Consider the following 16,127-nt stretch of genomic DNA (forward strand, 5'->3'; position numbering starts at 1 on the left):
TGACTTGCCCCCCCCCCATGTCTTCATATAATGGCAGGGCAGTTCTGTTACATTTTGTTCTCGATAGATCCTCCTTCTCTTCAGGATACTGTGGTTTGAAGGTCTCAAGTGTCAGGGATCTGTTTGTGTAACTGTCAGCCTGTCGATGCACAATGGTATGTAGCAGTGTAGAGATTTGCTCTGCCTTGATATTATGTACCTTTGGGACTGTCCCAAAACTCTAAACTTTAGGGCTTTTGTCTATTTAAGGCTCGAACATGTAATCTCATCCTTCACTAACACTGGGTTTTAATCTTCTTCAGCCTGATATCATAGTTAACCTATTAGCACATGGATTATATATTCTCACTAATTACTGATGGTACTAGAAGAAACCCTTGGTACTGCTTAATCTACCCACTTCTGCTCTTCACTGTTTGAGAATCCCAAAGTCCTTCTAGGACTTCCTATCTGTGATCTTTTTATCTGTCCCTATCCAGATGTCTCTAAATTCATTAAGTAATCCCATTAGTGGCACAGAGTGACAACTGTGTATCCAGTTTATGATGGGGGTAAAGCAGCATGTGGGAGATGGGCTATATTCTCTATGTGAATGCTATGTTCAGAAACTACAGTAGGGACATAGAGGTGTGGTGGTTGATCTGGAGCACAGAGGGTGGGAAAGGGATGGGAAGGAGGTCAGGGAGGCACCAGGGACTAGGATACCGAGTTAGAGAGCAGCATGCCGGGGAATATGGTGTGAGCAAAATTTCTTAGAGCAGGGAAATATAGAACAGCAATGGCTGAGCACAGGGCTACAGCCAGAGTTCAGTTCAGTGGTTCAGAGGCTGTGTTATTATATGTTCGTGTGCTACCCTGCCAATTTGAGGACGTGACTTCTATCGCAACATGCCGCCGACAGGTGTTGACTCCTGTCTTCAGTTCCTACGCGATGCTGGTTGACTTTGTAATCAGTCTCAGTTTGCCTCCAACACTCACACTTAAATGCTGAGACTTCTTGGGAAACCACACTCATTTCTCTGTCACTGTTATGGAGATGATGGCAGAGTGTACTTTAACATTCCTATCAGGAGGGTCCTCTAGGGTCGTGTTCTATGATGCCTGGCTGAGCAGCTGGCATTTGCATAGTGTGATATTTCTATCAGGTCGGAAGCATCAACAGCCAAACCCTTGGTCTACACATACCAAGCAGTGCCTAGCATCTTGGACAAAGCCACATTTTTCTTAACAAAAGGTTTATTTCTAAAATTTAGTATATTCTTTCGATATGCGTGTGTCTCTTAAAGACTTTGAAACTCTTCGTGGTTTAATTTACCTACTCATCTTTCTTCCAAACTGGAGAAATAAGGAGTTTCATAGAAATCATAAGCCTTAAGTCGCAGGATAAAAAGGGGCTAGCAGTTAAGAGTAAAGCTGGTATACATCGACTGTATCCTCATACGAGTCAGGAGGAGGCAAATTCTGGAAAGACATTTGCTTTCTGGAATCTTTAAGCCAGAATTTCAATCTGTTCTGACTCAGAATATGACCATCGATTTCCTCTTGAAATAGTGAGACTAAGCCCTCTCCAGCCTGTGCATATTTGTCACGGGTAAAGATGGGACTTGACTGTACTGTCATTTCAAGACGGTACCTCAGTAGACACATGGGCTTGGATTCCATAGCTCTGGTTAGTTGGAAAATTCCGGGAATGCTAGCTCCCAAAGCCCTCAGGGATTGCAAATCCTTTCCACTTGAATATTTCAGAGTGGTTAGAACATCAGTCTTTTAGCTCATGTTGGATCTTCTCAGCACAGCCTTTTGTTACTAGATGGTTCTGTGAGAAGGTCGTTTTACATAAATGTAAAACAAATGCGTTTTATTTTTGTTTGGGGGGAAATCGATTGTTTAAATACTAGGTCAAGAGGAGTGACTTTGGCAAGGACCGTCTTCACAAGCAGAGCTTTGCAATGGCGAGTGAGTCTTCTTATCAAAATAGAAGGGTTCCCTCGGTATAGAAGTCCAAAGCAGAGACCACTAACCATTTCACGAATTATTTGTCACACCCAAAGTATTACTCCTGAATCCTTGCTGCCTCTGCTAACCTAGGCCAGCTCTGCTATTAATAAAGGCACACATCTCTCTTCAGGCAATAGCTAATCTCTGCAGCCTTATGTACAAAGGCAGCCTGGCCGAAATTTGCTATTAGTGTGACCATGTGATTTTTTTCTTCTGATTGTCTCAGATCATCTTCTGTTTCTGTTTTATAACACATATTAATGGTCGAATCTAGGGATAACATCCTCATGCCATTTCTATAGAACTAGATAAGAACACCTATGTAAAGTTTCCTATCTTTTGTAACATTATAGATGGCTTTGCTTGATTGGCCATCATCTTCGTCTAGAGAGACTAATACTCTAAACACCTCATCTTTTAAATCCTGTTATTTTTGGAATGGAACTCTGTGGCTGAGGTAGAGATCAACACTGCGGAGTCTTAGAAATTCTCAGACTCACTTCTTAAAGAGTTAGGGGTTTATATGCTAACATTGCATATTTTTGTTTAATGATTGGTAGGAAATTTAGTGATGGCTGACCTTTCTCACTAATATATTTGGCAGACTGTGTATCTGAAGTGGCATTTATTCGCATTTGGATTTTAACTCTCATCTCCCTCTGTTGTTTTTTTTTTTTTTCAGTTGTTTTTATTTCAGTTGCTGCGAGGGCTGTCTTACATCCACCAGCGTTATATTTTGCACAGAGACCTGAAACCGCAGAACCTTCTCATCAGTGACACGGGGGAGTTGAAGCTGGCAGATTTCGGTAGGAAAGCAGTTAATTACCGGTCTATTTGTCACACTGTGAGAGCGCCGGGCAGATGGTAGCACTGCCTTTGTTTAGATGCAGTGTTTCTCCCACCACCGATCATGGTACATTCTTTCTTTCTGGAATGAAGAAATTATTTCTGTCTTTTGAAAAAATGATGGTGTTAAACATAGTGGCTGGTAGATTTTTTTTTAATGTGTAGACTGCTTACTAGTCTTCCCGACATGATAACAAGATCCTCACACATGACACTGAACAAGGTGTCAGTAGAGTTTTGAACATAAAAGGTACTGAAGAAGGTCCTTCTTCCTTATCTTAGTTTTTATTATAAAAAATAATCAAAAGTAAGAAGACCATACAGTGCACCATACAACTTCAAGAAGCCTAAACGTTTTATTGACCTTGAAGAGCCGTGAGGTAAAATCTTGGTGCCATTTTTGGGCATTCTGGGATGGACAGCGTTCAAAATTGTGTGTAAGCCTAAGGATTGTAATTACGTGGGAATCTTAGAATAGTGTAACTTTACCGGAAGTGACTGTTATTTTGGATGTTGCTCATAGCGATGTATATGGGAATGGCTGTTTAAACTTTAAGCCCTAGAGCAGGCCTTTTATAAGTCGTTCAATCTGGTGATTGGCCTTCAACAGCTTTGCTCATCCACATGAAGCAAAATCAACGGCTCTCCTGATGTCACTAGAGCTGTGGCTCACTGGGTTCCCAGCTCTTAGAGTGACACTTGCTGTCAGTGTGATGTGTTGACACTTCACAGCCTCAATTATTTTTTACACATATCCAGATTAGAAATTTGTTCCATTAGGAAGAGAATGAAAATATTACCCTTGGGATGTAGAGCTGCCTGAGGTTGAGACGACCTTTTGAGGGAAATAATGATTTTTCCCATTCCAAAAAAAAAAAAAGAGGGAAGGAAATGGCTGTTGTTTTCGAGGTCAGGTACTACTGGACACATGTCCTCTGCTGGGTCTAATGTGTTCCTTTCTTCCAAAGAGAAAATAAATCGAAAGTTAGCATGGTCAGTGCTGTACTCTTACAAAACACTTTTCTTTGTCAGCCTCTTTGATGCAGATGATGAAACTCTGCGTGCATTTGCCTGCATGTATTGTTTCTTGTCAGTCTCGGCCTCAAGATTGTATGAGGCAGCGAAATAGAAAGCCTGTTTCAATGCAGAGGATAAATAATGCGACTGGGGGAGTGGAAGAGAGAAAAACTTGTAGTTCCTGAAATTTACGGCATGAGCCGTGCAGCAGACCTTTCACAGTTGGTTACTGCCAATAACTTTAAAAGAATTTACAACGATATTTTTTTAAGTCATGGCTTGCTAGTATAAAATATTCATTGAAATGTACGATTGTGTTGAACATTTAACAGAATTGAGCCTGTTTCTTAAATTTTGTGTTGGGTATGTTAATAAGTATCTTATAAAAATTGTTTGTCTGCATAGCTAAGGATACAGTAGAAGTGTGTGAATGTGCTTGGCAGTTGGTTTTATGTCTTAAAATGTTATTTTTATTATTAGAGCAGGGTGATTTCATCTTAAAAGACTTTCTTAAGTCTTTTGGTTGCCCAGTGCCAATCAGTCCTGAGGACATACGTGCACAACTAGCATCCTATGGACTCAACAGGCTGTATTTGCAGGTTATAAATGAAACACGAGCATTTATTATCAGATCAGGAACACAGTGAGATAGAAGTCTTAACACAATACTGTGATGGTATTCTTAACGTAAATAACTTAGGAGTACGAGTAGCTCAGAAGTAATATGTTATCATTTTGTGTGTTTTCTGGGTCTTTTTATATGACTTGTTTCTCTTACCCATTACAAATGCCCTAAAAGATACAAACTTTTTTGTATGTATTTGTCTCATAAGGATATATCCTTAATGTTTATTCATGTAAAGAAGCGTGACAAAATCATGTGTATTTTCTGGCATTTTTCCATTATTGGCTGAAATATCATTTCTTTTCAAGCCTTTATAAAAGATGTTTTAGTTTTTCTAATTAACAACAACTATGCACATTTCTGTCTTTCACTCTTTGTAGTGAAAGCAAGAATTTTTAGACAGGCAGAGGTGTTTTAAACCATTGATTCTTTACGTCAGACTGGTATGTCCACGATGGCCCTGTACCTCCAGTGTCATGGTGTGTTGTCTAGCCAAGAATGTGCAGTGGGCACACATCCCATGCATAGGGTATAATGTGTGACACTCATTCGCTAAGTGACAATTTTTCCCAATTAATTGTGCATTATTTTGTCTTTGAGTTTACGACATTAAATTAACCGTGATTTATTGCATTTGGACACAAGTATGGGTGAGAAGAAGGGAATGCACGGAAAAGTGCAATGAAGCCAAATTGTCAAGGGGGAATGGTTCCAGGCAGCAGAGCAGTTAGTCACAGGGGCTTCACTCAGAGTTTGTCATTGAAGAGCTTTGGAAACCATTTCCTTGCCTTTCCTTTCTCTTTTATGGTAACAAGGGCATAAATGTCCAAATAAAGGAGACAAATGTGATCCAGTATCCTCTGTACTGTAAATGCTACCTCCTTATTAGAAAAAAAAAGAAGCATACCAGAGGATAAAATAACATATCAGATTTATTCTGCATAGTCTATTCAAAGTCATCATTTCTTGTTTCATCACAAATAAGCTTATAGCAGGCATTGCAACTTTTTGAGAGAAGTGTAAAGCTTAGAGTAAACTAGGTCTTAGGAAGCTTGGTCTAATAGGTGTCTGGTCACATTGCTGGTCCATCAGCCACTTAAGTGTCTGGTCACAATGGTGTTCTATCAGATAGTTGATCCAGAGCCTTTTATCTCATTTGGCCAAGTGTCTTTATTTTTAGAGACACAGGCATTTACCTTTCAGTCATCTAATTCCTTAATAAATTCTTGGTAATTCTATGTATGCCATACATAGATGTGTGTTTAAATACGATAAATATGATACTCTTACTATGTATACAGATCATACCAATAAAATACTTCTCAGAATTTAGAACATTTTTTTTCATTTCAGTAATTTAATAGTGATGGGTGGATTTGATTCTAATACTTGGGTGATTTTCGTTCTTGGGTGAGGTGAAACAGACATCGCTGTATTTATAGATCTTTTACCTCCGAACAGAACTCCGTTCTAAACTCCAGGTCATTGAAAAGCTCTAACCATTTTCAGTAAGGCAAGTCCTGCTTACCACTCACTGAGCGTTATTTCCTACGTACATTTAGAGTAGATGAATTGGAGTGGTTTATCACCGTGAGCTTCCTGTTTCAGAGCTTTATTACACTTTTTTTTTTTTTTTTGGAGCTGGGGACCGAACCCAGGGCCTTGCACTTCCTAGGTAAGCGCTCTACCACTGACCAAAATCCCCAGCCCCTTTATTACACTTCTATGTGCTAAATTGTGTGCCACATTTGGACTCGTTTCCATTTGTCCTCACATTATCTATGGGGAATATATTCAAATCCATTATGCAGCTGGTGTCCTCACTACCTTGGTACACTGTGGAGCAACCAAATTCCAAACTTGTTTCCTCATCCTTTGATTGGCCTTTCTCCTCTCCCGGGGACACTCTGTTTCCTGCTTTGCAGGTGGCTGTCTGTTTCTGTTTGCTTGTTTGTTTTTTACTTTATTTATTTATACAGAGATAGTTCCTGTGACCCTTCCCAGAATAGGGACATTCCCAGTGCTGTCATCACCAACTTCAGTCCCATTTCTAATGCTTCAAAGGTATTTTAGTCACTCTCTTTTTGTTTCAGCTACATTCCATACTCTCTATTGTCTGTGCTATGCACACAACCCTACAACAGATACTTGATGAAAAGTATTGAAAATAAATATTGGTTGGATGGTTAAAAATATGCATGGCAAAGTGAGTGATCATCTAAAGATTGAACTCAGTTGAGTTTACCAATAGTTTGATTAGCTTTGGAAAGCTAGCTATTTAAAGAACAACCTTCTCTTTATCAGAGTTGTCCTAGATTTTGATAGTCAAGACTACAGATGGAATTGATGGGTTGGGGTAGTGTGGCGTCTCAGGCTTGGTTTGAATCTCTCACACTTCATACAGTGCTTGATATTCACAAGGTTTGGAACTTCAGGTTGCAGAAATAAAAACATCACTGAGCAAATTTAGCTATTAGACTGCACGCAGTTGTCTACTTGAACTGTTACCAACTGCAAAATCTATCAGACATTGAATTAAGGGGTTGTTATGAATTTAACTCGTTTGTTTATTTTTTCAAGAAGTTATTTTTGTTTTCTAAAGTATATGCTTGAGTGTAATAAAAGAACACAGAAGGAATTCAGTCCAAGGTCCTTCTAGTATTCATGGTTTGTGCTGAACACTTTTGTGCTTATTAATAACTATTCTCTAATGACTAGGGTCTTACTGGTAAGGAAAAATCTGTTCACTAAATCTCAATCAGTGCTGTGTCATTCATCCCAGGAATATAATTTTTTTTCATTTTTAGATTATTATAATTACATCATTCCCCTGTCCCTTCCCTCTGTCAGCCCATTCTTTATGTCCCCTCCACAAACAGTCATTGATATGTGTGGCCCATTTTCTTTCATTTTTGTCACATACGTGTGTGTGTGTGTGTGTGTGTGTGTGCGTGCGTGCGTGCACGCTACTCTCTATATGCATAAATACATGTTCGCTTCATATAATGTCATTTGCATGTATGTGTCTTCAGTAGTTTGATATTCAAACATGTGAATTAAGTTGTACTCTTGTGCTGCATTGAGCACATTAAAAGAAAAGAATTGAAGAACACAGAGAAAACCCATGAATTTATCAGGACTTAATATTCTATTTAATAGTGAAAGAATTCAGAATAGGGTCTAGGAAGATGGCTCAGCGGTCAAAAGCACTGACTGCTCTCCTAGAGGTTCCGAGTTCATTTCCTAGCAACCACATGGTGGCTCACAACCATCTGTAATAGGACCTGATGCCCTCTTCTGCTGTGTCTGAGGAGAGCAACAATGTGCTCATATACATAAAACAAACAAACAAACAAAGAGCTGCAAGTAATTTCCATCTAAATTAGATTAAAGTGGACTATAGATTTACAGCATGTGCAGTTTTTGCTTGATGACATGGGAGTCATCCAGATTGCTTCTTCTATTGTTAAAAGCCAGCCTAACTACACTGAAGGATAGTAAAGTTTATCCTGGGGGTGGGAGGAGGCACACCAAGAAGTCTCTAGTAAACATTTGAAGTCATAGTCACTGGAGGAAAATAATTAAATAGCTCTGTGGTTTTAATGTGCTGTCTTCCCATCATAGGTCTTGAACGTCACATTCCTCAAGTCAGTAATTCTCTCCAAGATTTTAGGGAACTTTTGTAAATCAATTTTAAGCTAATTTAAGGGACACTCTAGAAATGTATCTTTGTAGAGTAGGATATGTTAAGTGCATGCTTGATTGTTTTATGCTTCTCAGAATTCACATCCAAAATAGTAGAGCATGAAAGAAAATAAATAAATATTTAGATGCTAAGTAGGGTCCATTCAGTGGGCTTGATAGATGTGAAGTCTCTCGATGCAAGTCTTTTCCCAAAGGTACAGATGTTCAACTATCGTATATCATTCACAAGGGAAACTCATCATTAGAGCTATAACAATAAATTAAAGGTTGAACCTCACCAATTTGTTATGGCCCGCAGGGTTCCGTTTTACTACATCTTTCTTGTAGTGCAAAGTTTGTAATAATAAATGGCTTTATTACCGAATGAAGAATCACTCCACTTTCACAAGGCCCTTGGACCATTAAACACATAATTTTAATGCAAAGTTTAGGCAGTTGCTTTTATTTAGCTCTGCAAACAGACAATCTATTTAGAATTAGATGCTCCATGCTGGAATGTGGAGAGGGTCATGGGCACAGCCTTGTGCTTTCTATCTGGCACTAAAGTCGTGCGTTTAAGTGGTGAGCTCATATTGACACATTAATATCACTCGTGGTGGGTAGAGACACGTATCCACCCTTCCAATATTGTCAGTGGTTTCACTGGGGATATCTATCCCTGAAAGGAACCAGCAGATAGTGTCGGATATGGGAACTGCGCTTAGAGCAGGCTTGACGTAATAGAGTGGATTATTGAGGTGAACTGGGTCAAAGGGCTAGCTCCCCTCAGAGTTCTGTAAATGAAAGAGCAGAAAAAGCAGGAGGATTCTAGGATTGTGTGATTATGACAGTTTATTCATAGTTAACATTAAACTTACAACCAAATATCATAAAAAGCACTCCAGTTACAAGAAAGCTGTAAGCCAAATGTGGCATGTAAGTGGAGAGCATGGCGTGTGGTGTTTTTTATTTTGTCAACTAGTCGTTGGTATGCTCAAATCATTAGGATTTCTTTGCTTTGTCCTGATTTTCAAAATAGAGGCACCAAATCTCTGAGAGGAAATCAATTATAAATCTGTAAGAGAAAGGGGAAAAATCGCATACACAGGTTCATAATTTTTAATGTAGATATTTTTCTCTGTGGCATTTATACCCAGGGTCTAATGCAAATCAAATTTTGCCACTGGATTATTCCCCTAAAGCTTCTCTGCCCTTTGATGGATATTTAGAGGGTGTCTAGTTCAGATCCTTTATGGAAAAATAAATGCCTAGTATCTTAGCAATGGGAAATAAATTTATCAGTGTTACATTTAAATCAAGAAGTGATGCCGTAAGCTCAAGTTGAACAGTGAGCTCCCTGTTGAGAAATGGGACCCGGCATGCTAGGTGTTTGCATTTCTCACATCAGACCTACAGGAGATCCTACTGCCTCAGTAATATTTGAATTAACTCTTGATTTATATTCATGGGGTGAATTAAAGCACTGAGAAGCCCTGTGGGCAGCAAAAGGCTGAGTTTTCTTTAGTGGCGTTCCTGTCACAGTTCAGCAGCACTGGGATCGCGCTGAAGAAATGCCAGTGCTGCCTCCTGTTTCTGATTAGCTCTCCCTTCTGCGGCATCGGTCTCCTGTTCAAGCTCAACACTTTCAGCACCCACTTTGTGCTATTTCTGCACCCCAGTAAACAATTTACCAACACCCTAGATATCTGCCGTGTTTCTGAAGACTTAATTCACTCTGACACTAAGCCCACAATCACTACAGATTAAAAGCTGAGCGTCACATGACTGCACACCCTTCAAACACCAATCACAAACCCCTAGGGTCTAACCAGATCTCTATTAATAGGGGTTTCCACAACTTCCTACTTTAGTTAAATACCTCACCATAATGTCTCACACACAAAAACTGAACGCACTTAGATTCTCTAGTTTACTGTAAAAGGTGCAGTCTGGAAACAGCCAACCAAAAGGATTGCAAAAGGAGCAGGGGAGCACACACATGTTCGGAGGAAGGGAGTGTAGCGCTCTCAAACATTCTCATGTTCTCTAGCATGCTGTCCGCAGCACAGCAGCGTTTTACCAACACTGAAGCTCTCTGCAGTCAGTTAACCAGGGGTCCATCATCAGTCTTGGCCTCAAATGTAAGAATGACAGTCCTAGAACAGATTTGGGGTTTCTTACAAAGCCTTGTGCCAAGAACTGGAGACTTAAGAACAGTGTTACTATCATTAAACATGGCTTCATCTTCTCTCTCAGGAAATTTTCAGAGTACATTAGGGACTTTAATAAGACAAACGGTTTAACACTTCTTCATATATCATAATGCCAGGTACTGGTTAGAGATAACCATGCACACCTCTAGGCAAGGTGCAGCACAAGTAAGTGGAAGCAAGTGACAGGACAGGGAAGGGTTTACACAGACACAAGCACACTCATATGAAAAGGCAAGATGAAATAAAGGCTCTCCAAATATCGATTCTGGAGACGGACACCATGGTTTGAACCCTCTGTTGTTTGTTAAGTGGTATCATTGGGCGGATTACTTAAAATGTGTGAGCTTCACAAAGTTGTTACAAGAATTTAAAAATCTGGCGTCCAGAATTCATCACATAACGTTTTCTGGGTTAAAAATCTAAATTTCATGTTAATTAGTAGCCTATTCTTAATTAAATTGATATTTCATTCAATGTGGTATTTTTTCTGATCATTGTTTCCAAATCAATTTTTCCTATTCTCTCTTTTTCATATAGTATTTGTTGCATCTCTGCCTAGAGTGTTATACTGTTTGTTTGTTTGTTTGTTTTTAGTTTGTTTTGTTTCTGCTCTATGTGAAATGATGTAATAGAGGTATTTCATTCTTCACCGATCTTTACTGAGTTCTCAAAGCTTGGTAATGTTAGAGTCATTGGTTAGTTCAGCAGGTTTGCAGCTTGGAAGAGACATGGCTACACAAAGCAGACGCACTTCCTTCTTGCTCTCGCTCTATGACCGTTCTCCAGTCTTGGCATCACTCTGAATACCGGTCGCCATGTTTTACAAAGATGCCCCTGAGGGCTAATGAACATTGTCCAAAATGGTTGCATTTTTATATCATTATCTTCCATATAGTGGGAAGAGAGAGAGAGAGAGAGAGAGACAGAGACAGAGACAGAGACAGAGAGAGACACAGAGAAAGAGACAGAGAGACAGAGACAAAGAGACAGAGAGACACAGAGAGAGACAGAGACAAAGAGACAGAGAGACACAGAGAGAGACACAGAGATACAGAGAGACACAGAGAGAGACAGAGACAGAAATAGAGACAGAGACAGATATTTTTATTGACAATATCTAGAAACTATTTTTAAATGTAATTACTTGGCAAGGGAAGTTTTATTGTTATTTTTTTAAAAAAGCTTGCATGATGATTTTGTTTGTACTTCATATTTAAAAATAACTTCCCACCATGATTTTTCACTCTAGCTTTTCTAACATAAAACATACTAATAATAGCAAAAGGGAGTGGTTCTGTGGTGACGTGTTTATGACAGATTTGTATCTCTGTGTTGTGCTTTCAGAATAGAGTTTCACTGCACGCTAATCCCTTTAACAGGCAGAACATCTTTGCTAAACAAGGAGCTACTTGGCCATTACATATTTATCTCTCATAGACAATGTGGGAACCCATCCTGAGGAGCAGTTTATGAACTGAGGAAATTCCATAGACCATGAGGAAAATTTGTTCCAAAAAATATCATTATACAGTCAGATCTTACAGATGTATACAATTTTACCTTCCTATCTGCTGGTTTTACATCTGATGATTCAATCATTCATGGATGAAAACTGTTAGGAATTTTTATAATAATAAAGAAATTTAATTTGAAGCAATCCTTTAATACACATGTACTTTTGCCATGTATCCAGGAGGAAATTAAGTTTCCATACCAATGAGATTAATACAATTTATTTTTATTTTTATTTTTTATTTTTCTTTTTTTCGGAGCTGGGGACCGAACCCAGGGTCTTGTGCTTCCTAGGCAAGCGCTCTACCACTGAGCTAAATCCCCAACCCCTACAGTTTATTTTTAAATGAAGGATTTCATCTTAGCTGAATATTAGGTACTGCAGGATATAGAATATCCTGATTTTTTCAGGGATGATCCGAATTTTATTTTTGCAATCATCAGTGCTGGGAACACAGTGTCACATACATGTAGAGTCTGAAATGACAGAAATATGTTTACTGATATTTCAGGAGCTGATGGAAATGGTGTGATGATTCATAGTCAGAACTCATCAATGTTTTTCTTTCACGAAACTCAAGTGAAAACTCAAATAATTACTCTTCCCTTTAAGCATTTGAACACAATACAATCCAGAGAAATGCTGCTTCAATGTTTACATTGTAAGCATTGATTGTAGGAGAATATTAGGATGTTGGCTTTTTGTAATTAAACCATTGTATTTTTGTAAGAACAGAAATGGAATTATTTTTGTTGAAAACAGATTTTATTCATAAAATAGATTCTGATTATAGTTCCCTCTCCTTCCTCTCTCAGATCTTCCCATTTTCCCTCTCACCCAAAATGGTACCCTCTATTTTGGTCTCTCTCCCATCCATCCCTCTCTCTCAGAAGAAAAGGAGCAAAGAAAAAAGTCACAAGAAGTACATATCGTTGTAGAGACACATACATTCATTTACACAGAAATCTCATAAAAACACAAAACTGAAAACCATAATATATAGACAAATTCCTAGACATTGAATTATGAAACCCCCCCCCAAATCTCTTCAAAATTACCATTGAGTTTCTTTGTGTTGGCCATCTACTATTGGCCATGGAGCCTTTCCTTAATTGTGGTTCATATGCCTGTTGGAACATCATTGGGGGGAAAAAACACTAATTTTTCCCTTGTGAGGGATTACCAAATGGAGATACACCGCAGGTTAGTGATGATGGCTGGTGTCTACTTTCCCTCTTAACCACCTGGATTCCACTTGGCCTAGAGCTGTGCAGGCCCGGGTACACTGACACTGTCTCTGTGAGCTCAGATGTGTATCAGTTTTGATGATTCTAGAAGACCCTGGTTTCCTTGTTGTCTTTTTTCCCACTGGCTCTGAGAATCTTTTTGCCCCCTGTTCTGCAATTCCCTGAACTGTGATAGAAAACATTTGGTGAAGGCATCCCATTCACCACTGGGTTTTGCAAGGTTTCTTAATCTGCACATTGTTCTTGTGGGGCTCTGTGTTCGTTTCTGTCTATTGCAGGAAGAAGCTTATCGAGGGGCTAAGCAAGACACTAGTTTATGGGTATAGCAGAGTGTCAACAGAAGTCACTCTATTTCTATGTTCCTTCAGCAGAGCACAATCATTGGTTTTATCCTGGCCTGTCTAATCTGAGGTTCCTGGCCACTCAAGCAGTATTGAGAATGGGTTCCATCTCATGGTGTGGACCTTAAACTCAATCATATATTGGTTGATTAGTCCCACAAGCTTTGTACCTGTATTGTACTGGGGCCTTGCATGTAAGTCGCCATTGTAGATTGAGTGGCTCATAGCTGGGTAGATGTGTGCCTTTCTCCTTCAGAGTGCACAGAGTGCCTTCTCGCACCACAAACACTACTGGTCAATAGAGGCTCCAGGCAGGCACCAGTTCGTTTTCTCCATACTCAGTGAGTTACATGGGCCTTATCTTGAGCAGGAAGGCCTTGCCAGCACTTTATGGAGAGCAGCCAATAGTTTTGCCAATAGCCTTGGGTTGTCCATGGGGAGACTTCGATCACAAACTCGACTAGATGTGACCCATTCTGATACCGGAGGTTTCATTTGGTGGCGACAGATATCTAATTAGGGTACTGTCTTCCCCCATTACTTGGTCATTTTATTCATATTCCTTCCATATATATTTATTTCATAAGATGCCTCTACTGTATTAGGCTTCAAAAATCAAACTTATGACAGACATGGATACACACATAAGTAATCTCGGAACTTTGATGCCTGATGACCGAGAATTGCTAAGAGTTCCTGACCAGGTTTAGTTACGAAGTGAAACCTTGCCTGTCTCAATAAATAAATGGATAGATAGATAGATAGATAGATAGATAGATAGATAGATAGATAGATAGATAGGATTTACTATGTACAGTTTTCTTTTGTTACCATTCTGTAATGTATATTGTATTAGGTGTTATAAGTAATCTAGAGCTTGTTTCAATTATGGAGAAGAATGTATGAGGATTATACACAAATAATTGGACATTTTTTATATGAGACACAGAGCATGCTCAGATTTTGATCTGTGGGAATTCTAGAAAACTACTCTGGGGATATGAGAGAATGCTAAAGAATTTTTGTTTTGGTTCTTGTTTTTAAATGGGGGAGCCATTTAGCAGCACACCACCTCATACTCAGTGTTTGTGATGTGTTAGAATAAATCTTGCTGCAGCCCACGGCTCTCATACAGTAGATGTGGGTAATGGCTTGTGGATTTCTAATCATCTTTAGCGGTTTGCTGCTCAGTAAAACAGTGAAATAAGTTTGCCCCAAAACAAGGTAAAGATCTTTCTAACCTGTTTTTTAGAACATTTTAGGAAAGTTCTGTTTCTTAATTAAATCTAATTTTGAACGTGTATTGGGTCAGTCTTTTAAACCTCTTGAATAAAGATAGGTAATTAGAAACATTCATAATTAAGAAAGGCACGTGCCATCATTTTTAAAAAAGTAGATGAAATGTCAAAGTTAATGATTTGAAATAGAGGTTTATTATGGATTCTTTGAAAATGTATAAACCAAGTCTTCTGGTCATGTATACTTCCTTGTAGTAAAAATATCAATGTCCTGCAGATTTTCCGCCCCGTATGCACAGCGAGCTGTGTCCCTTCAACTGTGTGCCTTGTTTATTTGACCTAATGTATGAGTGGCATGCTTGTGGTCTGCACTGGCTGTGGACATCTGTGCTGTGCAGTTGGAGGAAAGAATGTGTGCCTTGCTTGGTATGTGATGAACAAGTCGGGCTGGACTGGCAGTGTGGTTTCTTCCGAATATTGACTTCAGCATTGGAAGCGTTGTCATTGTTGAATCAGAAAGGCATTTATTTGATCTACAGCTGTTGACACTGGCTTGCTTTTAGGACAGAACAGTGACTCTCCTTCAGTTCAGTTCTCTCTTAACAACAGTGATGACACTCATTAGTTAATTCTCTGTGAAGAAAACAGTACTCTTCTAATTATTCTGTTTCTAATGTGACAACCTTGATATATGCTTGTCAATAGTAACTCCATTTGGGCATCAAAGTGAACAATATTTTAACTGAGCATTTCTGCTGAGTCTGCAGGCTAGAAGATAATTCATCTCAAAATAATCTTCCTAGATCACTTTATTGCTTTAATATATTTCAAGTAACATGAACAACTTTCAAATCCTGCCAAGTGGCCTTACGATCAGTGTTCTTATGATTATAAAGTTACAGCTAAGCGAATTTTGTACTCAACTTATCACTTTATCTATCCTTTGAGTAGCTGTCAACGTGGGGTCTTCCATATTAACATTAAGCTACCAATTGGAATTTGAATGAGTGACTTCAAAATTCAGTTATAGGATCAATATTCTTAGAACTGTACCTAAATACAGAAATTTTGATGCAAACTTGAAAGTTTGGAATCACCAAAAAAGGACAGAAAAAATGTATAATGTTTTTAATTTGCTTCTTAGGGCTGATAGATTTTTTGTATCATCATCACCATCATCATCATCAATAACAACAACAACATCAACATCATTGTCATCTTTTTATATAGTCCAGTCATTATCCCCTCCCGGTCCACCCTCTGAAAGTTCCTCATCCTATTATTCCTCCTACCCCTGTCGACAAGAGGATGTCTCCACCTCCGACCCCACCCCTTAACCCTTCAGCTGTAAAGGTTTATCAAGACATCGTAGCCTATTTAATTTATGAAGAGTCATTTTTTAATT

General features: G+C 38.9%; 1 protein-coding gene across 5 annotated transcripts in view; it reads left to right on the forward strand.

Annotated features, from left to right (window-relative positions):
* Cdk14 (cyclin-dependent kinase 14) overlaps window positions 1-16,127 on the forward strand; it is a 594,415-nt gene that overhangs the window by 302,838 nt on the left and 275,450 nt on the right. For all 5 annotated transcript variants that reach the window (NM_001395582.1, NM_001395583.1, XM_039107757.2 and 2 more), the window contains one exon: window positions 2,681-2,804. In NM_001395582.1, coding sequence (NP_001382511.1) covers window positions 2,681-2,804 — 124 coding nt within the window. The remainder of the gene's footprint in view (window positions 1-2,680; window positions 2,805-16,127) is intronic.

Source organism: Rattus norvegicus, chromosome 4 (assembly GCF_036323735.1).
Source record: "Rattus norvegicus strain BN/NHsdMcwi chromosome 4, GRCr8, whole genome shotgun sequence".
In the NCBI taxonomy this organism is placed as follows: Eukaryota; Metazoa; Chordata; class Mammalia; order Rodentia; family Muridae; genus Rattus; species Rattus norvegicus.